Source organism: Larimichthys crocea, chromosome XII, assembly GCF_000972845.2.
Source record: "Larimichthys crocea isolate SSNF chromosome XII, L_crocea_2.0, whole genome shotgun sequence".
Taxonomy (NCBI): domain Eukaryota; kingdom Metazoa; phylum Chordata; class Actinopteri; family Sciaenidae; genus Larimichthys; species Larimichthys crocea.
The window spans coordinates 2,988,607-3,014,223 of record NC_040022.1 but is presented as its reverse complement, the minus strand read 5'-3'; the positions used below and the strand labels follow the sequence as shown (position 1 = coordinate 3,014,223).

The 25,617-nt window shown below is 45.2% G+C and overlaps 1 protein-coding gene across 1 annotated transcript in view; it reads right to left on the bottom strand.

Moving 5' to 3' along the window:
- itga11b (integrin, alpha 11b) overlaps positions 1 to 24,820 on the bottom strand; it is a 33,331-nt gene extending 8,511 nt beyond the window's left edge. Inside the window, exons 1-20 of the mRNA XM_027284793.1 lie at positions 24,685 to 24,820; positions 17,971 to 18,082; positions 12,000 to 12,109; positions 10,881 to 10,972; positions 10,665 to 10,779; positions 10,233 to 10,360; positions 9,837 to 9,985; positions 9,602 to 9,746; positions 9,320 to 9,485; positions 8,974 to 9,044; positions 5,567 to 5,711; positions 5,187 to 5,335; positions 4,823 to 4,966; positions 4,378 to 4,581; positions 4,167 to 4,297; positions 3,403 to 3,575; positions 2,557 to 2,699; positions 2,088 to 2,198; positions 1,917 to 2,002; positions 1,635 to 1,842 (exon numbers count right to left, since the gene is read on the bottom strand). Coding sequence (XP_027140594.1) covers positions 1,635 to 1,842; positions 1,917 to 2,002; positions 2,088 to 2,198; positions 2,557 to 2,699; positions 3,403 to 3,575; positions 4,167 to 4,297; positions 4,378 to 4,581; positions 4,823 to 4,966; positions 5,187 to 5,335; positions 5,567 to 5,711; positions 8,974 to 9,044; positions 9,320 to 9,485; positions 9,602 to 9,746; positions 9,837 to 9,985; positions 10,233 to 10,360; positions 10,665 to 10,779; positions 10,881 to 10,972; positions 12,000 to 12,109; positions 17,971 to 18,082; positions 24,685 to 24,739 — 2,637 coding nt within the window. The 5' untranslated portion in view covers positions 24,740 to 24,820. The remainder of the gene's footprint in view (positions 1 to 1,634; positions 1,843 to 1,916; positions 2,003 to 2,087; positions 2,199 to 2,556; positions 2,700 to 3,402; positions 3,576 to 4,166; positions 4,298 to 4,377; positions 4,582 to 4,822; positions 4,967 to 5,186; positions 5,336 to 5,566; positions 5,712 to 8,973; positions 9,045 to 9,319; positions 9,486 to 9,601; positions 9,747 to 9,836; positions 9,986 to 10,232; positions 10,361 to 10,664; positions 10,780 to 10,880; positions 10,973 to 11,999; positions 12,110 to 17,970; positions 18,083 to 24,684) is intronic.
- Positions 24,821 to 25,617: the final 797 nt, after the last annotated feature.

Sequence of the window (25,617 nt, the reverse complement as noted above, 5' to 3'; positions counted from 1 at the left end):
CTGCATACAGTCTGCATACAGTCTACATACAGTCTGCATACAGTCTGCATACAGTCTGCATACAGTCTGCATACAGTCTGCATACAGTCTGCATACAGTCTGCATACAGTCTGCATACAGTCTGCATACAGTCTGCATACAGTCTGCATACAGTCTGCATACAGTCTGCATACAGTCTGCATACAGTCTGCATACAGTCTGCATACAGTCTGCATACAGTCTGCATACAGTCTGCATACAGTCTGCATACAGTCTGCATACAGTCTGCATACAGTCTGCATACAGTCTGCATACAGTCTGCATACAGTCTGCATACAGTCTGCATACAGTCTGCATACAGTCTGCATACAGTCTGCATACAGTCTGCATACAGTCTGCATACAGTCTGCATACAGTCTGCATACAGTCTGCATACAGTCTGCATACAGTCTGCATACAGTCTGCATACAGTCTGCATACAGTCTGCATACAGTCTGCATACAGTCTGCATACAGTCTGCATACAGTCTGCATACAGTCTGCATACAGTCTGCATACAGTCTGCATACAGTCTGCATACAGTCTGCATACAGTCTGCATACAGTCTGCATACAGTCTGCATACAGTCTGCATACAGTCTGCATACAGTCTGCATACAGTCTGCATACAGTCTGCATACAGTCTGCATACAGTCTGCATACAGTCTGCATACAGTCTGCATACAGTCTGCATACAGTCTGCATACAGTCTGCATACAGTCTGCATACAGTCTGCATACAGTCTGCATACAGTCTGCATACAGTCTGCATACAGTCTGCATACAGTCTGCATACAGTCTGCATACAGTCTGCATACAGTCTGCATACAGTCTGCATACAGTCTGCATACAGTCTGCATACAGTCTGCATACAGTCTGCATACAGTCTGCATACAGTCTGCATACAGTCTGCATACAGTCTGCATACAGTCTGCATACAGTCTGCATACAGTCTGCATACAGTCTGCATACAGTCTGCATACAGTCTGCATACAGTCTGCATACAGTCTGCATACAGTCTGCATACAGTCTGCATACAGTCTGCATACAGTCTGCATACAGTCTGCATACAGTCTGCATACAGTCTGCATACAGTCTGCATACAGTCTGCATACAGTCTGCATACAGTCTGCATACAGTCTGCATACAGTCTGCATACAGTCTGCATACAGTCTGCATACAGTCTGCATACAGTCTGCATACAGTCTGCATACAGTCTGCATACAGTCTGCATACAGTCTGCATACAGTCTGCATACAGTCTGCATACAGTCTGCATACAGTCTGCATACAGTCTGCATACAGTCTGCATACAGTCTGCATACAGTCTGCATACAGTCTGCATACAGTCTGCATACAGTCTGCATACAGTCTGCATACAGTCTACATACAGTCTGCATACAGTCTGCATACAGTCTGCATACAGTCTGCATACAGTCTGCATACAGTCTGCAGTGCAGTTCACTGTTTGAAGATTAAAATGTGCTAAAGTTTTTTCACCTTTCACTAAAAACAAAGAGATGATTTATTTCATTGTCAGATCTGAAACAGAAACTCTGATGATGGTTTTGGTGTTTACATGTTTTTGGACCTGTCCCCCCTATGCGCGCCCCTGGATACCTTGACTATGAGGCTGGAGAAGAGGAGGTTGGAGGAGGTGGAGATGTGGATGTTGGCTCCGTACGCGTTCTCTCCCTGGTTCTCCAGTCGGGCCGACACCACCACCCTCCTCCGCCCGGTCTCCACCACGTACACCGAGTCCTCCTCCGACGCCCTCTGGTGGCCGCAGAGCGACCAGGTGTCTCGGTCCTTGGAGCTGCAGAAGCTCCTTCAGGTGAAACAGGTAGACGGTTTGAGCCGTGCTGTCAGGTACACGAGAAGAACACGCGTGTGTTTACTCACTGGACGTCCGTGAGGTCCGTGTGGCCGTGCAGGACCAGGTCCGGCACGCAGGTGTCCTCCTGCTCGCAGCCGTTCCAGAAGGGAAGCTACGACGACAAACGAGGCTCGTCAGCGCCACCACGGCGTGAAAGAAGAAAGCACAACTGTGACGTCACCGTGACGGGCTCTCACCTCCGTCCTTAGGACGCTCGGCCAGTCCGGGTCCAACACCGGGCCCTCGTCCAGGTTCTGCTGCCCCGTCTCCAGGACAACCGCGATGGGACGTCCGTAATCAGTCGTCTCCTGTTCAGAGAGAGTGTGACTGATGTTAGTGCGTTCACAGACTCACACTGAAGGTTCTGGGTCTGGTTTCTAAAGGTTCTGAAGGTTCTGGGTCTGGTTTCTAAAGGTTCTGAAGGTTCTGGGTGTGGTTTCTAAAGGTTCTGAAGGTTCTGGGTCTGGTTTCTAAAGGTTCTGAAGGTTCTGGGTCTGGTTTCTAAAGGTTCTGGGTCTGGTTTCCAAAGGTTCTGAAGGTTCTGGGTCTGGTTTCTGAAGGTTCTGGGTCTGGTTTCTAAAGGTTCTGGGTCTGGTTTCTAAAGATTCTGAGTCTGGTTTCTGACCTGGATCGAGAACCCGAGGCGCTGGCAGCTCGGATTCTGACCTGGATCGAGAACCCGAGGCGCTGGCAGCTCGGACCTCCTCCAGTCTGAAGAACCAGACTCCTCCTCTGCTGACGGTCCAACTCATCGAGGACAGCTCGAGGAGGAAAACGTCTCTCATCCAAAGCCAGGCTGTACCAAACACCTGAGGAGGAGGAGGAGGAGGAGAGAGGAGGAGGAGGAGGAGGAGGGGGGTTAGCTGAGCTGAGTTCATGAGAGACGCCACGTGTTCTTTAACTTTAACTAACTCCAGATTAAAAGCTGACGGTTTCATCGACTCGTGTCTGTGAGTCCAACCAGGTCCAGATGGAGGGAGCAGGGTGGAGGGGAGGAGCTGATGGAGAGACAGAAGGTGTGAAGTGATGGAGGGAGCAGGGTGGAGGGGAGGAGCTGATAGAGACAGAAGGTGTGAAGTGATGGAGGCAGCAGGGTGGAGGGGTTCACCAGCACCGACAATCACGGACAGCGTGAACAGAAGTGCTTGGACAGGTGGAGCTCAGCAAGAAGTGCAAGGTTTTACGAGGGCTGCGAAGGTGTGAAAAACAAGCGCCCCTCTTCCATGAAACTAAATATCACGTGAGACATGAACGGATGAAGCGTCATGTTTCTACAGGAGCCCAGAATGGACAAACTCACACTGTGTGAATGAGCAGAGACTGGTGAGACGTGCACAGGTCAAATTCAGGCCAGCTGATCTGGATTTCCTCTGCGTATGGATTCAAACATTTCATTCTGAGCAGCTCGTGGACACATGACCTCGTCTGTTCTGCAGATGTCTCACTAACATCCAGTCTGCTTCAGTCTGTACTCAAATCATCTGTAGAGATACGTGTGTTCCTCCAACCTACCAACATCCGTCCTGTTCTTGGTCTTGGTCTTGGTCCTGGGCTCCAGACTCAGACAGACGATGACAGACATGCAGGTGACCTCCTTCCCTCCTCGCCGACAGTCTTTGTTAAAGACGTTCACCTTCTCTGGTTCAAAGATCAGCTTGGCCTGAATCCGCACCACGCCGCGAGACCTGGAGGGGAACGGTTAAGTTTGACGGTACGTCTCTGAGGAACGTCGAGGTGGACCTTAGTGAGACAGGCTGGTCTGACAGCATCTCTGTGAGGCTAACATAGCTAATGAGCAGTCTTTAAATATCACACCATGGGCTAGTCCAGCTAAACCTCTGCAGCCAACCGCACCTTAGCCGCACCTTAGCCGCACCTTAGCTGCACCTTAGAGACCAAGATAGTTTGACGATACAGTACTGAGGTGGTTTTTGTTGGCACCCAGATGCAGTAGGTGGATGGTGCCAACACAAACATCACCAGAAGGAAAAACAGTTGTTGCTCTTGTGCCATTGGCTATATCAGCAACAAGCTCTCTGCTCGGAAACTTGACTTTCCACCAATCCCATTGCTCATGCCTAAAACTAACCAATGAAGGCAACGAGTACTGTCCAATCAGAGGCAGAGTAGGGCTGGGGTCATGCTTTGCCATCAGTGTATTCAAGATAGGTGTGCTGAGATGTGGAGTTTGCTCCATCTGTGGACCGACAGGCTTACGTTGACATTCAGAGTCGTGTGTGTGTGTGTGTGTGTGTGTGTGTGTGTGCTGGTCTGACCAGATGATGACAGCAGCTCCCAGAGCTCCCACTGCGAGGTCCACAAGCCCGTCTCCATTGACATCCAAAACACCGTGAAGACTTTGACCGAAATACTGCAGACCTGCATTAAAGCCGGCCGCAGACAGACGCTGGAGAAGAAAAGTGAGAGAATAAGATGGTGATGATCCGTGTTCAGATTCCTCCTGGACTGAACCGGTTCTGTCGGTACCTGTCTGTACTGGTGCTGTATGGTTTTGTCTTGTCCATAAAATACGTAGACCGCCCCTTGGTGGTCGTCCTCCAGTGGTGCTCCAACCACCAGCTCCCTGAACCCGTCCCCGTTCATGTCGGGTATCTGGGCCAATGCCGAACCCAAACGGGAGTTCTGAGAGCGGTCAGAAAACTCCAGCGCCCCCTGCAGGATGAACGATGTCTGGAAGGAGAAAGTTATTTTAGTTTCTCTGTCACACCAGTCCAGAAAGTTTTAGTTGATAGTAGTTTGAAACGTTTGTCCTGATAAAAGGCATGTACCTGTGTATGTACCTGTGCTGTGCATGTACCTGTGCTGTGAATGTACCTGTGCTGTGCATGTACCTGTGCATGTACCTGTGCTGTGTATGTACCTGTGCTGTGTATGTACCTGTGCTGTGCATGTACCTGTGCTGTGCATGTACCTGTGGAGTAACAGTGTAGATGTAAACCTTCCCTTTCTCCCAGCCCTCGCTGTAAAACATGGGTGCTGCCACGAGGAGGACGTCGGTGTGTCCGTCGCCGTTTATGTCCATCGATAACAACTCACTGCCGAAATACGAACCGATCTGGAGAAGAACAAAACAAACACGTTGTTTAATCGTCGACATGGAGCTGTTGGCTTTTACACTGTGGAGTCAAAGTGAAGCACCACCGAGGTGGACTTGAGACCGGTTCACGAAGTGTTCACCCAACTCTCACATTCAGAAAACAGATGGGATTGTCACGGAGACAGCCGTGTGTCACACGTGTCAATAGGTGTAATATCTACATGCTTCTTTGTGTGACCTGTTCTCCCAGCAGCGCCTCCAGGATGGTCAGGTTTCCGGTGTTCTTCAGGGTGAACACGATGACTTTACCGGTGTGGTTGAACCTCGGCGCTCCGGCCACGTAGAGCTGAGATCCACGAGACGAAATGAGTGAACCCACCGAGTAACCTGAAACCAAAAACGAGCCAATCAGGAGTGAGACAACCAAGAAATAAGTTAAGTACATTAAGTCTGAAGCTCTCTACGAGTGCTTCCAAATCAAGCGATCATTGATCAGAATTGTAAGGTCAACTGTGTCGAATGTGCACAATGGGATGGAGGTTAGTTGGTTGATGACCTTCCTGTTGCACCACCCTCAGGCTAAAGTACCACAGGCTCTATACTTTTACATGTCATTACCCAGATACGCTCCGTGGTTCATCAGCTCCTCTGGAAACTCGTCCTTGTAGGAGGATTTTGGTGGAACGACTTTTCCATGTTTAGTCTCCTTCAGCACGGCACCGTTCCAGTTGTAGGCGCCCACCGCCCCGAGCAGGATCCCATCCTGAAGGGACAACTTGCATTTTAATGGAGATCACAGTAACACAGTGAGCGTAACGCGTCACAATTATATAACAAGAGAAGTGTTCAACATTCACATGTTAAATCCTGAAAGAGTTTTGTTAAAATTATTAGCTAAGTAAATGACACTTGTGATGCTTGTAGTGAATGTTAACAATTAACTCTACTTTCAGTTAACGGCAACAAACTTTTGATTGTTGATTTATATATTACCAAGATTTTATTCTTTGTATTACATATATTCAAACAGACACATTTAGAAAGGTTTGAACCCTGTTGGTTGGTCTGTTGGTCGGTTAGTTGGTTGGTTGGTCTGTTGGTCGGTTAGTTGGTTGGTTGGTTGGTTGGTTGGTTAGTTGGTCTGTTGTCTGGTTGGTTGGTTGGTTGGTTGGTTGTTCTGTTGGTTGGTTGGTTGGTTGGTTGGTTGGTTGGTTGGTCGGTCGGTCGGTCGGTTGGTCGGTCGGTTGGTTGGTTGGTGATGAAAACACACTTTAACATTTCATTTTGGTTTAGATAGTAAAGACTAAACTGCTTAATTCATTAAACGTTTATTAAAGCATTGAGGAGGTCGGCCTCTTTACTGGGACCACAAACTCAACAATTTGTCATTTTTTCACGGATGTTGACTCGAATTAAAACTGATGTCTGTAGTGGAGTAAAAACAACTTCATGTGTCTTATTGATGCTCTGGACTAGTTCTAAACTAGAGATTAACTGATGGAGCTTATAACACATTATGACTACCTGTACACACACCTCAACATCCAGCTGTGGTAAGAAGTCATAGTGTGCTCTAACAGTCCATGCAGTGTCATCAGTTTGATGCATTTATGAACATTCATGCTTCTTCAGAATGTTTCATTGTTGGATCTCAGGTCATAAACAAGTCATTATGCATGAAATGTCTGAACTCTGCTCAGAGGCCGTCACTCGTTCACAGTGACCAGCTGTCTTTGTTCGTCTTTGTGCTGGAGCAGATTTAAGCTTCAGCTCTTTAAACTGAAATCCAAGTGAAGTTACAGAGAGAGCAGCCTGTTTACTTTGAGCTCATCTTCAGATAAAAACTTCTTTTTCAGGGAGTAACTAGAACGTAACGTCTGCTCGGGTTTGGCTCTCTCAGTCAGATCACATCCCAAAGGAACATTTCTGGAAATTGCACTTTGTCCTTTAATTTCTGACAGTTTAATAACCAGCACTTGAGTTTAACTCAGACAACCAGTCTCCACAACGAGAAAGTGAATCATTTCATCTGTAAAAACCCGGCTACAGATCCAGGTTCAGGTCTCAGTTTAAACAGGTGCTAGCTTCGTCAGACACCAAACTCAGCCCAGACATCTTTAAATGAAACTTAAAAAGCTACAAATGGAACATATGTGGTGGTCACAGTGTCGGAGTCTGGAGGGTTAAACTCAGTGTCACACACAGATGAACTCTGGCAGTCGTCAAGTCCATATATGAAAGTTATTAAATCGTTGAGTCATAGTCTCAGCGGACCAGCAAGTGGAGCGAGGACCTCAGCAAATGACCCAATCTTTGGCAACGGCAGCGCCACAAAGCATCATCCCCGCCTGCACGTGGACTGACTCTGGATCTGCAGATTCACTGTGAAATGTCAAAGCTCTTTTGTTTTTCACATCAGGCTCAGTTTCACATTCTCACCTTCAATGCTGAAACACTTTACATATTTATCTGTGTGTGTGTCAAAGCTCTTTTGTTTTTCACATCAGGCTCAGTTTCACATTCTCACCTTCAATGCTGAAACACTTTACATATTTATCTGTGTGTGTGTCAAAGCTCTTTTGTTTTTCACATCAGGCTCAGTTTCACATTCTCACCTTCAATGCTGAAACACTTTACATATTTATCTGTGTGTGTGTGTGTGTGTGTGTGTGTGTGTGTGTGTTCTTCATGTGTTCCTGTGTGTGTGTGTGCGTGTGTGTGTGTGTGTGTGTGTGTGTTCTTCATGTGTTCCTGTGTGTGTGTGTGTGTGTGTGTGTTGTTGGCAGCTTTACATTGAAGGAAACCATCTGCTCTGTGTTACACATCGAAAGTTTCCACGACACCATTTTCACTCCCTGACGTTGGAATTCAGAGTCGAAAATGATTTTCCCCTGGACGAGATACAACAGAAATATTTCTCAGAGCTTCTTATTCTGCAAGCTTCAGACATCTGTCAGGACCAGAACCAGTACCAGGACCAGGACCAGAACCAGGACCAGGCTGATGCTGGATATTTCAGGATAATACTGATACCAGTAAGTGAGAGTTTAACCTTTGGTCGAGCGTGTTTCTGTTGGACAACACGACTCTGCTCCCGTCTTCTGCTGATTTTATTGGATCATGATTTGATTTTCTGGAGACGGCCCGAGGAAAATCTGTAATTGTTCCCAAACTTATAGAGCAGGATCCTGCAATCATTGGAGGGAAATTGTAATTAATCTTTACGGAGTGTACAGATCAGTGGAAAGAAAACATGTTAAAACGATTAACTCCACTGTCTGCAAGAACAGAACAAACCCAAAACTCTTTCACCAGAGCTGCTTCTCCACTTCGTGATCACTGGTGAGAACTCTCCACACTGGAGGCGACCGATCCAAAATAAACACACAAACTACAGGAATATAAGTATCTGTGAACGTTAGGCCCAGTTCAGACCAAACCCAGCACTGTGGTGACAATGCAGGAGTTCACATCTGAACAGAGGTACAGCAATGAAGAACCTTGGTCTTTGGGTCTGTTGGTCTGTTTGTTGGTTGGTCTTCTGGTTAGTTGGTCTGTTGATCCATTGGCCTGTTGGTCTGTTGGTCAGTTGGTTGGTCAGCTGTCCGGTTGGTTGGTTGGTCAGCTGGTCGGTTGGTTGGTTGGTCAGTTGGTTGGTTGGTTGGTCAGTTGGTTGGTTGGTTGGTTGGTCAGTTGGTTAGTTGGTTGGTCAGTTGGTTGGTTGGTTGGTTGGTTGGTTGGTTGGTTGGTTGGTTGGTCAGTTGGTTGGTTGGTTGGTTGGTCAGTTGGTTAGTTGGTTGGTCAGCTGGTTGGTTGGTTGGTTGGTCAGCTGGTTGGTTGGTTGGTTGGTCAGTTGGTTGGTTGGTCAGCTGGTTGGTTGTTTGGTTGGTTGATCTGGTCACCAATCAGACTGTCAGAGCGGTCAAACTGCGCCACAGGCAGCCTACCTGTTGCGTTCTGGTTTATTTCATGAAGCAGCTTCTACATCTGAGTCTGACTCAGTCTGTGCTGCAAAGAATACTCACTTTGACTAAATGTGATGAGAATCCAGCCTGAGCCATCTGCAGACCGAACCCTCGACCCTGACTGCTGGTTCCTGCAAGACAAAAAGAAGTCATCATCATCGTGTCACATTTTAATGAAGCCATTTAAAACATCACGAGTGAAGCCAATAGTGCTGATCTCACTGTGAATCAGCAGCCACATGTGTACTCAGAACTCTTACTTAAGTTAAAGTAATAATACACAGTCGAAACATACTCGTGTTGCAGAGAGTCGGGTATGACTTCTTATACATCATTTGATCCACTGACACCAGCTCAAGGTCCTGGAAACTGTTAGCACTATTTCAAAATAAGACGATGAACTGACCTTCCAGAGAGAAAATCCTCTCTCCCAGTGCGTCCACAATATCTTTCAGCGCCGATTCGTCTGTCACTTTGAAGAAGTGTTTGTCATCCGGGTCGCTAGCGATGAACTTGATTTCCTTTAGAAAAGCTTCAGGGTTGATTCCCCGACGGTTGTAATAACCCAGAACCTGGAAGAGACGCAGAGGAAGCAACAAAGTAAACAAAAGAAAAATTAGGTTTGAAGTTGAGGAAGTCAGACCGGGTCAGCTGGGTGTTTGAGTGTTGAAGGTAAAGGGGGACTCACAGCGATGGCGTACATGGTGATGTTGTCTTCCTTGCTGTCGGGGACGGCCTGCTGTAGCTGTGGACTGTCGTGAGATTCTCCATCTGTGATCACGATCATCACCTTCTGAGCGCCGGGCCGGCCGCCACGTTTGAACGCCTCCGACCTGCACGGCGAGGAAGAGTTAAGACTCCACGTGAGGGAACCTGGTTGCAGGTTTAGTACTCAGGATGAAGGGCATAATCTCGTGTTGTACCGTGCAACATTGATGCCCAGCGCCGTCCTCGTCTCCTCGCCACCCCGCTGATCGATGTTCCTCGCAGCCTCCACCACCTCCTCCACGGTCTGGTACTCACCCAGACTGAACTCATGGACTACTGTGGAGCCATACTGAATGACACCCACCTGCAGCCAAAACACACCAAAGCTCAGTCCAAACCTCAGAATAATATCGTGATCTGTGTTTACATCCAGTCAGGTCAGTCATCAACTGTTGGGTCTGTTTCTAACCACATGAGATTTAACAAGGTCAAGGTCACAATTATGAAAGCAGCACTATGTAACAATTAACAAACAAATAAAAAGTGCATCATCTGCATTACGTCGACTCCCTCCGGACATTTTTTCTTTTAGGACTTGGTGATGAACCGACCTGCGTCTGACCTGGGCCGATGTAGAACTTCTGCAGGATGTTGATGAGGAAGTCTTGGACCTCATACCATGGGTAGATGGAGTTAGAGCCATCCAGAACAATCACGATGTCCATGAACGTCTCACACCCTACAAGAAAAAACAAAGATGTGTACAGAATGGATGGATGATTGATGGATGATGGATGATGGATGGATGATGGATGATGGAGGATGGATGGATGATGGATGGATGGATGGATGGAGAATGGATGATGGATGGATGGATGATGGATGGATTGATGGATGGATGGAGAATGGATGATGGATGGATGGATGATGGATGGATGAATGGATGGATGGATGGATGATGGATGGATTGATGGATGGATAGAGGATGGATGATGGATGGATGATGGATGGATGGATGGATGGATGGATGATGGATGGATTACTCTGCAGGGCGGGTGCGATGGTGTGGGACAGTCTGAAGTTCCGACTGACTCTGGAGCAGATTCCTGTGCTGTACAACGAGCTTCCACATTCATGAGACCAGAGCGGACCGCAGGTCTGAGGACAGATTCAGAGCAATGAATGGACGATGATTTGAATGAATGTGAGTCCATGTGGAGGAAGATTCTCTGTGCGTTTCCTGTCACGTGACGACTCACCACAAAGCTGTTGTCTTTGGGGTTGGAGGTCAGCGTCATGCCCAGCCTCATCTTGTCTTTCCTCTCAGACACGTTGTCCAAAGAAAGTTTCCCTGAAACAGCAAAAATCACAGTTAGGACGAACGCGCTGCTCCCAGTCATCATTATGATCTCTGGTATTGGATTCATGTTTTTGCTGTTTAGCGTGTTTAAACTTCAGTTTTACTTTGACATTACAATTTTGACATACATTTTGATGTATTTGCACTTTATACTTGTCGGACTTCTTTGTTTTGTTGAAAAAATAAGCACATTGAAAATATTCCACACTGTGAACATTTGCACATTACCTGCTACTTACAATTCCTGCACAGCTGTACTGCTCTTCTTATTTTAATTGTGTTTATATATTTATATCGTTTATACTTTTAATACTTGGTTTTCTTTATCTTCCTATTTTTAGAGAATGTTTGTCATGTACCAATGACATCAAAACAAATGACTTGTATGTGAAAAGCCGACTTGGCAATAAACGTTTTTTTAGTTCTATGGAACATATTTCACTTTTCACTGTTCTAAATATATTGAACAGTTATTGTTACTGAGACTGTTAGAACCATAAAGAAATTTTTAAAAGGACATATCTGACGTGAACGTGTTCATGAAGGCGTCATGTCAGATGAATATCTGCTGGATAATGTAATGTGTCATAACACATTAAGACCACTCCTTATTGCACATATTCTCAGATTCTTTATACCGTGAACATCTTATTTTCCTTCTTCTTTTCTTTTTTGATGTTTAAAAATACAAACGTTTTGTTATTTGTTACTGTAAATTTAGATTTAAGACTCTGTAAACTCTGACTCAGTATTTGTTTCTTTTCTTTTGCTGTCTACAGAGAACATGAGGCTCCAAAATATGAACTTGATGAATGTGAAATTCTGATGTTTGTTCTTGAAAACTGAAAAATTTGCTGAAGATAACTTGCATGAACAAAATATTTTCTTTTCAATTCAAAAGAATTCAGGACCTTGACGGCTCCATAATTTAACGCTCTGCGTAACGAGTTCTTTGACTCAGCAGGACTTTAACTTGTAACAGGATGCTGGAAGCAGCAGTGTCAGCCATGTTGCTCACCCAGGTGCAGCCGGCTGCAGTTTACAGAGTTCCTGGTGTCCAGCGGACACCTGAACACATCACCAGTCTGCTGCTTCCCCGTGGACTCAAACGGAGATCCGACCAGCAACCTGCAAAGAGGTTAGTTACTGATTACTTTGAAATAAAATACAGTAATGAAGTATGAGAGAGCAGACTGATAGCCAAGGACAAACTGCACAATAACATGTGAGATGCATGAGAAATAGAGACAGAGCAATAAGCTATGTGGCCATAGGCTCAGGGATAGATTATGAAATCCTAATTTATGGCTGAAAGGACTACAAATAACGCCGCGGCTCTGCAGATACGTTCCATTTATCAGACGCATCGCTGGAAAATGTGTCATTCCAACATGATTCTGACATCTCCACATGATTCATCGACGCGCTTTCCTGGAAACATCCCACGAGTTTCACGTTTTTCAACTCACTTTCCCAGGACAGGGAACTCTCCTTCTGACACGCCACGGCGTCCCATAAATCCTCCAACTCAACATCGATTTTCATTTTTAAACTAAGCTTACTTGAATGTGATTGGACAAGAGACCACCTGAGTCTCAGGATGCAGTGTAAGACTGGATCGATCGATGGACGCCATCGTTTTCACAGTTTTCAAATCTTCTCCATTTATGACAGAAAGTTTCATTTCCCCTGGAGGACGATTCATACTGGAAAACATGTCACATGTTCATGTTTTTTACACGTCTCGTGGAAAAGTTGGACAGTTTCTGTTTTTCTAACTGGTGACTTAATTAATGAGCTCATTTTAAATTCAAGCAGCTGCTCATTAAAACCTCTGGATCCAACTCAAACCTTAATTAGTCACAATGGTAACAAACGAAGAAACGTCGCCGCTCAGAGAAATACCAGAGAATGAATTATAAACTGGTTTGTGAGGACAGCTGGATGATAAACTCTTGAACGTTCGGTTGAAGCTCTGTGTTGTAACTTTCCCACCGTGCACTCAGCGGTCAGCTCTGGTTTCAGCAGCAGCTGCTGTGGCGATCAGTGGCGGTCGTGTTGAACGCCGCATTGCTCCAGTGTCACATGGCGAGCGGGTTATTAGTGCTAACCGGTGTAAACACCACCACATGTGGCCAGGGCGGCGGTTCTGGGAAGAGGGCTGAGTCACATACCAGAGGAGATGCCATAGTAGAGTGCTAACCTCCAATCTGTTAATGTGTCTCCCATCCACATCAAACGGGTGGAGAGCAGCGCTGACAAACCACATCCCAAACAGACAGAGTCCACATCCTGCAGCCTGCAGCAGCTCAGCAGACAGAAACACGCCTCTCATCCTCTGACATCACTCCATCACGCTGATCATTTCCTCAGCAGGTGCTGGAAATCCTCCAAACTCTACCTGCTGCTCCTGCTAACACTTTATTTGTTGTTTAGTTACTTCCCATAAAGTCTCTGAGCCTGTCGGGCTTTGACTTCCTGCTGCTGTTGGTGTAGACGCTGACCTCATGGGGTCGTGAAACCATGACACAGGTCGACACCATGCAGGTGTACAGACCTTTTTAATATAAGTCAGCATGACACTCATCATCATTACGGTAAAGCACAGCATCATGTAATATTGTTTAACGTGTTCGTATTTGGGACAGTTCACTCTCAATCTGTCTCCCTCTCCATGGACATTAGTCTCATCAGCAGATGATGGAACTCTACCTCCGGGAAGTAGTCCGAGCCTTCTTCTTCGTGACCTGCAGCACAGATGATTTCTAGTCTCAGACAACTAACGTTAAAACTTTGTAGAGATCCGAATAAATCCTGCACACATCAATGAGCATTTTTTAAAAACTGTTTGAGTTCAGCCACTTTTAAAAAGACTTGAGCAAAAGCTGACAGCAGACCAACTGCTACGGTCTATTCATGATAACTATCTATAATACGTATATATATATATCTTTGTATATATATAAGTATCTCTGAAAAGTTTCAATCTGATTTAGACAACACCATCGCATGATGAATCACTTTACTGGATTTTGGATCTTTTCTCTTGAGATTCATCAAAATACTTTGATGAAAACTCCATAAATGTTCCGCGCAGTTGCAGAGTCAGATTCCTGGGAAGTCTGTAAGTGCCGAGGTCTTTTCAAACCCACCATTCATCCACAGAATCCACTGACTTCACTCAATAATTCACAAAAATGTGACGATTTAAAATAAAAGTTGAACACGTCACAGTACGACAAACGTGTACGAAGCTTAAAATCTGATTATTGTGAATGTTTGAGATCTTTCTGTTTCCAGGCTTCACTGCTGCGGCTGACTTTCTTCTTTATGAGTCCATGTAAATTCACTAAACGAACCAAGAATTTCAAAATAAAACCACAGTTTGGTTTTCGGGGTGACGGTGTTGGTTCAACTCTGCAAAGCTGTCGAGGCGAAAAATCCCAAAGCAGACCAAACACACTCGATGAGTCAGACACGAACACACACACAGATCCCAGTGTGAAGTCCGGTCCTGCTACACAAACACTCGGTTCAGTCAACATGTGCCGCCGGAGGTTTGACCTCCGAGGTCGACACGGGTCAACAAGTTTGACCTCTGACAGACACAACAACATCCTCAGACAAACACACACAGCTCAACATGGAGGTCTGCCTCCGTTTATTACAGTTTCTTCACTTTGTCTTCATGTCGCTGCTGTGCACGGCTCAGAGAGTAACTGGACAATGTAAATAAAGCTGATTTGATTTGCAGCCCACTCGTTGGGTTTTAGTGGACGGTTATCTACAGACCAGCTAAACTTACAGGGTCTGACAGTTTTGTGGGGTCCCACAAGTTTAAAGGGCTGTTTCTGATGACACGTGATGAGAGAAATAAATCTGCAGAAGGAAGATTTGTCTGAAAGGGACACATGATAGTGCTGATACTGAAATATCTATGCAAAGTCCAAACGAGACATTTTCCAAGTGGTTACCAGACAGACACATTATCTTTGGTCTATGTGTTTAAAAGTTCTCAGTTTTAAAGCAGCAGCTGATATCACTGCCTAGTCCAGCAGCAGTCAGCCCAGAACCAGAACCAGACCCAGCAGCAGCTGATCTCACTGCCTAGTCCAGCAGCAGTCAGCCCAGCTCGGCGTCTGTCTTTCAGCCTTTTATTTCACCAAGCTCTCACCAACCACTAAAAGTCAGTCCCACATTTACTCTTGTCCGGCGGCTTCTTGCTCGCTCACTCTCTCCTTTTCTCTTCTTAGCTTCCTCCGTCAGCGTCCTCTTCACTCTCTTCTCCTCTGCCATCATGTCCATAGAGGCTGCTGACTGCTGGGCCTGTAAACCTCTTCTTCTTCTTCCTCTTCTTCTTCTTCTTCTTCTTCTTCTTCTTCTTCTTCTTCTTCTTCTTCTTCTTCTTCTTCCTCCAGGTGGTCCAAACCTCCTGTGGTACAAACACTGACACTCCCCTGGTGCCCTGAGCTAACAGCAGCTACAAACATTTATTTAAGATGATTCTTAATTGAATCTTTTGACACAGGCGGTGTAACTCATAAACATGGATCTGTTTCTTGTTTGGTAACATTAGAAAACGTCCCTCCATGCAGCCTGCACACATTGTTTTCTTGATAATTCACATAGCAGAGTGTCTCTGTTAGAATTTGACCTTTCAGTATCTAATCTAATCTGGAGCTCCTGTAATTCTTGTCTCATTTGAAGTGCAGCAGGGTGCCGCTGAGATGAATCGAGGTAAAACCTGATAAAACTCTGCAGCCTGTTGCCGTTTTTTACGGCCGGTCTGCGGTTGCAGGTGAGATTCTGCAGCATGCCTGGCACTCTGTGCTGTCTCATTGTTTGTGATCTGGAAACAGTTGAGCCGTGGTGAATACCTCACGGTCTTCCAGGATTACAAAATCTCTCTGCCTTTGATGTCGCAGGTAAATAAGTGGAAAGTATTTGTGCCCGTCTCGCGACCGGCTTCTCCCGCATCCCGAGGCAGAGCGGCGGATCTGGAAAGTATGTGTTGCGGTTTGTTATTCCCCAGCCTCCCTCTGGGAAGCCCATCACTCTTCTCCGAGTGTTTTTAAAAGGAGGTGATCTGACATCGTTATTCTGCAGAGCTGTTTTTCTGCACAGACTCCCGACATTTACATCTCAGGTGTTTGCTTGATGTTGTTTTCCAGACAGACTCTTCCTTTACTCTTTAATCCATGGTGGTTCCTGGAAAATACCCATAAACCATTGGAGTCCTGTGACCTTTGACCCCTCATAGTCCTCATACCTTTGTAGTTGTAAAGACTTTTGACCATCTCAACTCACGTCCAACAAACATCGAGAAATCTCCTGATGGACAGTGAAGTAAACTGCAGCCAACGTTGATGTTGATGTTAGCTCAGTTTGTTAGCCGGGCTGTGAGATCAGAGCAGCGAGGAGTGTTTGTACCACAGGAGGTTTGGACCACCGGGAAGAAGAAGAAGAAGAAGAAGAAGAAGAAGAAGAAGAAGAAGGAGAGGAGCACTCAGCAGCTTCTATGGACATGATGGCAGAGGAGAAGAGAGTGAAGAGGATGCTGACGGAGGAAGATAAGAAGAGTATATCTGGGACTGACCTTTATGGTTGGAACAGGGTTTTCAGATACATTCTCTCACTTTTCTCTCTCCTCCATGTGAAGATAAACTCACCACCAGGTCTGCCATGAACTAAATATTCGATCAGGTTTTTCTTTGCCGCTTTGGGAGGCAGTAACAAAAATAGCTGTAAACGATTAAATATGCGTCGGGCAGACAGTCGTCCACATCTTGTGTCATCTCATCTCGTCTTTCTTTCGCAACAGAAAGAAGCAGCTGGAGGTTTAAGACGGTCTGCTGGTGTCTGAAGGATCCAGCAGCAGATCGGAAACATAAAGATGAAGTATGAGAGAGCAGACTGATAGCCAAGGACAAACTGCACAATAACATGTGAGATGCATGAGAAATAGAGACAGAGCAATAAGCTATGTGGCCATAGGCTCAGGGATAGATTATGAAATCCTAATTTATGGCTGAAAGGACTACAAATAACGCCGCGGCTCTGCAGATACGTTCCATTTATCAGACTCATCGCTGGAAAATGTGTCATTCCAACATGATTCTGACATCTCCACATGATTCATCGACGCGCTTTCCTGGAAACATCCCACGAGTTTCACGTTTTTCAACTCACTTTCCCAGGACAGGGAACTCTCCTTCTGACACGCCACGGCGTCCCATAAATCCTCCAACTCAACATCGATTTTCATTTTTAAACTAAGCTTACTTGAATGTGATTGGACAAGAGACCACCTGAGTCTCAGGATGCAGTGTAAGACTGGATCGATCGATGGACGCCATCGTTTTCACAGTTTTCAAATCTTCTCCATTTATGACAGAAAGTTTCATTTCCCCTGGAGGACGATTCATACTGGAAAACATGTCACATGTTCATATTTTTTACACGTCTCGTGGAAAAGTTGGACAGTTTCTGTTTTTCTAACTGGTGACTTAATTAATGAGCTCATTTTAAATTCAAGCAGCTGCTCATTAAAACCTCTGGATCCAACTCCAACCTTAATTAGTCACAATGGTAACAAACGAAGAAACGAGAAATACCAGAGAATGAATTATAAACTGGTTTCTGGATGTTTCTAATGATTTAGACCAACCAACACTGGTTTCATTGGACCAGTACATAATGGTTTCAGACTGGCCTCTAAGATGTGACAAACCAGTATAGAAAACAGAAACCAGTGCAGTTGCAGACAGACCAGTACAGACTGGTTTCTATGGAGAATAACCAGTGTAGAGTGTTTTTTACAGACCAGTACAAGGTGATTTCTAGATCTTGAGAGATGAGTACCGACTGGCCTCTAAGATGTGTCCAGTATTGAATGGTTTCTATCGATGATGTTAGACCAGTAGAGAATGCTCCCTACAGACCAGTACAGACTGTTTTCTGGATCCTGAATAGTGAACTGGGATTCTCACCACTGCCGTCCTCCCGCCTCGTGCTGTTGGACCGTATAACCGAACTGGTTTTCTTTAGAGCCGTGGAAGATCTTGAAGTTCTTCGTGTCGAAGTTGAAGCAGAGCTGAAGATCTGAAACACAGAAGAAGAAACTCAACACGTTGTTCCTGTGACTAACTTCAGGAGCTGCCCAGTATAACCAGTCCACATGAATCACATCTGAACAGGAAGTGGAGCAGAAATCAAAAGCAGCAGCTCCAGATCAGGATCACTGTGTCCACCCACATGTTAACCTCTCTGCTAAACGCTGAAGGTTTATGTTCTTCTTTAGGGGCTGTAGGAAAGTCTCTAATTGAAGAAGATGTCGAGCGGAAAATAGCTTCCACAAAATATAAATTACACTTCATCAGAAAAAGATCTGCTGGAATCAATCGTTCCTCTAAGAGCCCCTCTGGCCTGGAATCCAGATCCTGTTTCTCTTCAGCCGTCACACACAAAAGAAAGAATGAAAACACTAAATCACACACAGGTGTTCCCGATATTTTGTCCACAGGTATGTGGAGGGACAAAATATGGTGAACACCTTCCAGGAAAATGAAACGGAAAACAAACGCCAAGCGTACCAAAGAAATCCAAAAATGGACAAATCCAAAACAGCACAACAAAGACTGAAATGATGGTTCACAAAGGACGGCTTGTGCTAGCGTGGACTCATTCAGCCAAGACCTTCACATAACACATAGAAACAGCTGGAGGTTAAAGGGAAGCTTCATGTTTTTGTATGAGGTTCTGTCTGCAGTAGATGTGGACCAGCCTGTCGTGTGTTCTGCCATCTAAAAAGAACCAAGTCTGGAGCCTTTAACAAGATCATAAATCCATATGAACGCTGCCGTCTGCTTCTCCAACCTGTCTCACTGTCTCTCTATGTCTCTTTATGCTCCCTATGTCTCTCTATGTCTCTCTATGTCTCTTTATGTCTCTCTATGTCTCACTGTCTCTCTATGTCTCTTTATGTCTCTTTATGTCTCACTGTCTCTCTATGTCTCTCTATGTCTCTTTATGTCTCTCTATGTCTCTCTATGTCTCTTTATGTCTCACTCTGCAGTATTAAGGGTCAGACAACAAATACAGCCACTGTGGGTCAGAACCTCGTACAACCAAACTGAAAAACCCAAACTGACAAACTGACAAACAAACAAACTGACAAACTGACAAACTGACAAACAAACAAACTGACAAACTGACAAACAAACAAACAAACTGACAAACTGACAAACAAACAAACTGACAAACTGACAAACTGACAAACAAACAAACTGACAAACTGACAAACTGACAAACAAACAAACAAACAAACTGACAAACTGACAAACTGACAAACAAACAAACAAACAAACTGACAAACTGACAAATTAACCTTCAAGAATCTGCAGGTAGCTCAAAATCAAACCAGCTTCCTTGGTCTGATGCTGTATGTGTGTACTGTGTGTACTGTGTGTGTGTACTGTGTGTACTGTGTGTACTGTATGTGTGTACTGTGTGTACTGTATGTGTGTACTGTATGTACTGTGTGTACTGTATGTGTGTACTGTGTGTACTGTGTGTACTGTATGTGTGTACTGTATGTACTGTGTGTACTGTATGTGTGTACTGTGTGTACTGTATGTGTGTACTGTATGTACTGTGTGTACTGTATGTGTGTACTGTGTGTACTGTGTGTACTGTGTGTACAAAGCTTGTACTTCCTGAACTGAAGCGCTTCAGCTTCGTTCTGCATAGTGGCAGTAAAGATCTTCTCTTCTATTGTTTTCTCAGCATGCGTCAGAAAAACTCAAACATAGAATCGTAAAAGAAAAAACATTTTACAGTCGTTTTCTGTCGGTTTAAAGTTCAAACACAAACATGTCAACCAATCAGACAAAAGGAAAATGAGCAACAGGAAATGATGCGGCCGATGGTCAGGTGATCCTCACAGAGTTTCTTTGCATCAAATGTTTCAGTTTGATTATGATACTTGAAGTTTATATATTCATCGTTATCGCTGTCTCATCTGAACTGTGGAGTCTAAAAGCTTCTCCTGTGATAATTAGGCATGAATTACAACGCCTCGATGTTTTCTTTCCTCTGTTTGATTTATGCCATGATGAACTCCTGACGTGGACACGTGGAGGTGAGAACGCTCCGAACGTCCTTCACTAAACTCCCTCGTCCTCCTCCTTCGTCTTCCTCCTGCACAGGCAGACTCTGGAACTTCTTCTGGTTTCAATTAAAGTCTTTATCTGGAGGACAGTTGACAGGAGCAGGAGGGAGGACTGGAAGTCTGTGACGCTGCCAAGTCTGACAGAAAGTCGGATAATAACGGACGATGAAAATGACGTCACTGCGACAGGAAACTGAAATCAGCCTGGAAAAAAGAAGGAAGAAAAGATTTCATCCTGAATTTACTCTGTGTCATCAACACGAGGATGAAATGATAAAAATAGGAAGGAAGCATTCCTCGTCTATTGGATCAGAGGGAGAGAGAGACAGATCCTAAAAACAGATGAAGCGTCTTCATTTTTCCCTCCTCCTGGTTTCATGCTCAGCGTTGGAGGTGTCAGCAGCTGTTATCAGTGTTTGAGCTCTGTGTCCATCTCAGACTTTTAAAAACACATTTACAACATTCAGGTCAACCCCAAGACTTCAGTCTAAAGTTTGAAGTGAACACACAACCTGCAGTTCCTCTAACGTCCACCTGAGGCTGGCTCCAGAAGTGAGTCAGTCTCCATAAGTCCCCATGTCCAAATGTCCAACTTCACAGCAGAAATAAACATGTTTACAGCCTGGTACAAAAAACAGTTTTGGTCTCTGTAGCTAATTTCCCCGTTCATGACAACTGTACTGAGGGTGAATTTATATACAACTCACCTGTTCACATTATATTAAGGCTTAAAGTTATGCAGGCGTTTTTGTTAAGCGGCGGGGAACGCTTTGATTGACAGGTGGGTATGATCACGGAGACTACGTCCAGGTTTTAGACAGTCTGCGGGGACGTCTCAGAGACTACGTCCAGGTTTTAGACAGTCTGCGGGGACGTCACGGAGACTACGTCCAGGTTTTAGACGTCTGCGCTGGGGACGTCACAGAGACTATGTCCAGGTTTTAGACAGTCTGTGGGGACGTCACGGAGACTACGTCCAGGTTTTAGACAGTCTGCGGGGACGTCTTAAAGCATTGTCTCAGTCTGTCTCACAGTGATGCTGAGCAGTTAAAGTGTATCCAGAGTTCTGTTTTAGTGTCTTTGAGCCAGGCGCTCATGTCCCTCCATCCTGTGACCTTTAAACTCCACCGTGACCCCGTGACCTTTGTGCTCTGAAGTGTTTCGCCTGGAGATGAATCAAAAGAAAAAGAGGAATGATGGGAGAACTGTCTCTGTCTTTAAGGTGCGTTTGTTTCCTGTCCGAGCTGAGACAAACCCCGGCTCATGAGTGAAGACACGACGTCCACGTCCAAGTCTGAGTCTCCCACTGTGTGACTGGACTGATGTGGATGATCCTCGCTGGCACCCGTCACACATTTCTCTCATTTTTTGACACAGCCGAAGAGTCTTTGTGACTTTGTTCTGTCTGTGTGTGTGTGTGTGTGTGTGTGTGTGTGTGTGTGTGTGTTAGCTGCTGTCATAATTGAAAACAGATTAACATCCAGCTGCAGCTACTGCAGCGACGGCTCAGATAGAAACAAAGTCGCTGCTGAGAACTTAAAAAATAAAAGAAGCCTAAAATAAAAAAGTCTGATCAGGTCGAGCGGAGCTTCCTCCATCAGGCAGGCAGAGGTCAGAGGTCACATCCCCCGATGGTCTGCAGAATATTTTCTGACCTGTCTAATTTGTGTCAAAGCAACATGCAGCAGGCTGTGACTGACGTCGCGTGTGTTTGGGCTCTTTGTCTTGTTGAAACATGCATTTAAAAAATGCATATCCTCTTCAGTATGTCTATTACACGCCACAGTGTGAGAAACATCCTCGTATCACAGTGCTTCACTGTCTTCACGTTGAATTCAGTGTTTGTTTCTGGTCAAAAGCTCCAGAACGTCTAAACGTCTGCTAAATAGACCTCACTGTGAGATCTTTGGCAAACCTCCAAATCTTCAGTGTTTGTGTTAAATATCTCGATCACACTCGACTGAAACGGTGGATGGATTCAAAGCTGCTGCGTGCTGGTCCAGAAAATATATCGAGTTACATCCTGTCACGTAACTTTGTCTTTCTGTGAGCGAGGACACGTTAAATCTGGATTTTTTTAAATGAAGTCTGGTGTGAAAGTTTCTCTTACATAAGATGACACGTATGAAAGGTCTGAGTCAGAGTTCTTTATTTTCTTTAGTTATATAAAAGTTTTTTATGCCTGAGACAAATTTATCAGCCTGTCCCTGAAGCTGCTTCTTCGTTACAGACCAAATAAAAGCAGTGCGTGTCTGTGGTTACTATGAAGTGCCGCTGTGATGCCAGGCCAGCAGCACCACTCTGCCAAGTCATATTTCTAATGCAGTTTGTTTTGTATGAGTGAAGTGCCACATGGACGGAGTTTAAAACAAGAACGAGCTTCATCGATTCACAGAGAGAATCCATTTAAAGACTTCAGAAGCTGCAGGTAACATCTGCTTCCAGATGTGATCAACCACACCTGTCTGCAGCTGCCGGAGGTGCAAACGAGGCAGGTGGTGTTAACCAACCGCAGGCTGTCAAGCAACAACAACACCATCATGACGGATGTGTTGCTGCTTGAGCCTAAAAGCCACAACAGAACAGTTAAAAAACCATTTCAGCCTGTGAGTTCCTGCAGAAACAGCCTTCACATCGCCCATCAACCCCGAGGGAAACATCCACGCCTCGCAGCCATCACACCCAAACGCTGCACAAATTGAATTCAGGGTCTGGTGGGATCGAGATGCTCCAGCTTCAATGTATGGAAACACAATTTAATCAGGGCGAAGCAGGAAAACGGGCTCTGATTTCATCCGCCGGGACTGAAACGCTCGAACTTTACTAAATGTGCAGGATGTGTCGATCCATCTGCTCATCTTTTGTCCACATGTATCACAACTGCCAGCTGCCAGATTGCCGTGAAATTGAGATGAACAGATGTGAGAGGGTGGTGACCTTTTCTCTGAAGCGTCACTTCACTGTCAAACATTACATTTCCCTCGGAAAGAATAAATGAGAAGCTTCTGAGATGTTGGTGGTTTGTGGAGCCTTGAGCTTGGACGTCACCAAGTGACCAACGCTGTGTCTCAACTCAGATACTTCCATTAGTACTCTCTGTGTAGTACTCTGTACTTCTTGATGTAGTGAGATCATTTCAGCAGGTCGTGTGACCGTGCATCATCTGATGTCAAAATATAAATCATGTGTACAGATCGTATTTGGATCTTGAGGGATTCCTCTTGACCTCTTGAGCTCCAACAGCTTCCTCAGCCTCCACCTTCAGAGATCAGCCTCCACCTTCAGAGATCAGCCTCCATCTTCAGAGATCGACACAGAGTGAACGCACTGATGGACTCAAAGAAAGTTTATGTTTGAGAAGTGAGACACATATTTGGACGTTCTGTGAGTTGGGCTGCTGTTGGTTCGTGGTCCCGTCTCGTCTCAAACGTTCTCGTATTCCATCTAGACTGAAACTAAAATCTGTCTGTCGATGCAGGAACAGAATCTGGATTCAGATTTGATCACAGCTGCGTGGTTTGAGTCCGGTGTGTCGAGCTGGACTTGGTAGCCCCGCCATAAATCATCCAAAATATCTATCATCTATTTTCCTCCAAACCTGACCATAATTCACTGAATGAACGTCATGCTGCGCGAGAGAAGACTGAGCACAAACAGTGAGGAACCTGTTTACTGAGCTCATTTCTCCATAAGACTCTAGAATCAGACCTTATTGTTGCAGCCAGTGCAGCAGACAGTGATGCGTTCACTTGCTGCTGTATATACTGAAGCGGTAGAATAACTGAGGCTGAACACTAAAATCTTTCCTCGGGCGTCACGTTCACGTCAAACAGTCAGAGTTTGTAAAAGAGCTGATTCCTGCTCCCCAGAGGATGACCATCACCTGAGAAGAAGAACTGAGACCAAGCTGAAAGCTCCTAAACAGAGTCAGTAAGTGGACCTTAAGCTGAGTCTTTAAATCATTTAAGCTCATCAATGCTGCGAGTCCGGAAGTTTACGGAAAAGTTCTGTAAATTACAGACCAAACTGTTCAAATTCTAAGATATTATTACCGTTATTTCTCATTGTACAGAGAAATTATTAGATGTTTTCTTATATTATGTACAAATGCATGTCAAATGACAGCAGTGACCTGTAATTAAATATATAGCTCATTAATTCATCTGGATGTTAACGGCCTTTCTCTGTAGAAACATTTGTGTCATCACTTTATGGTGGTTGGTGTTTGATTGTAGCAATTCAGAGATGTTACACATGTCAGTAAATCCACAGTTATAGTTTGACAGTAATCTTTTTTACAGTGTAGTATTGATGACAAAGACTCTGTCACACACACACACACTCACACACACACACACACACACAGGTCTCTCCGTGTGGAAACAAACACGCGTGTGCAGACGACAAACAGTCAAATGTTCAGAAACATAAATCAGCATCTTTCTGTGCAGTCTATCTGTTACCATGACAACACGTTCTTTCTCTAATGAACTCTTTGATCGTCATCACCTGTCGGACACAAACACTCGCTCACCTGGCAGGAAGCTGCAGGTCGACAGCAGAAGAAGAAGAAGCCGGTAATAATCCATGAGTGTGTTTGAAACAGAGACAGTGTGTGTGTGTGTGTGTGTGTGTGTGTGTGTGTGTGGGTTGATTCTGAACTGTGCTGCTCTGATGAAGGAGAGACTGAGAGGACGAGAAGAGGAGGAGGAGGAGGAGGAGCGCAGTAAACACACCTCCTCCTGCCACACACACACACACACACACACACACACACACACACACACTCTTCACCTTCCCTTTTTAAAAACTGGAGCTTTGACGTCCTGATTGGGGTACAAACAGGAAATGCCTCCATTAGTCGTCTGTGACCAGATGTGAACATCTGTCCAATAATCCTGCAGAGAAAGGAAGACACCTCTACCTTTCAAAATAAAGTTACAGAGTCATGGAGCAGAACCCGGGTCATCAGTAATAAAGATAAGTGCGTCTGTCTGTGAGGATCAGGCTTTGAGGAGCTGCGATCATCAAACAGCTGAAGACAGAAACAGTCAGACAGCTTCACTGGAAACCAGCTGCTGTGACGTTCACAGTCACCAAGTGGCTCTGCAGTTACTGTTGGTGATTGCTGAAGGTCCGGTATGCAAATGAGTCGCTCTCTGTTCTGTTCTGCCCAGGTCCAGGTCCAGGTCCTGGTGCTGCTCAGACTTTAAACCTATAGGGAATGTGTTTACCTTCCACACATTCTGTGTGTTCCTGTGGTTTCCACAGTCACTCTGTGCTTACTGCAGTTTGGACACAGCAGACTAAATGTCCTGAGCACAAACACAGAAACCTCCAGCGTCACTGTTCCTCCACGAGAAGCTCTGAATGAATGACCTGTTAAACGTCTCAGCAGGTGTGAATGCACCAAAAACAGGAGATGTGGTTTCAGACGAAGCCTTCTGATTGGCTAACAGGGAAATAA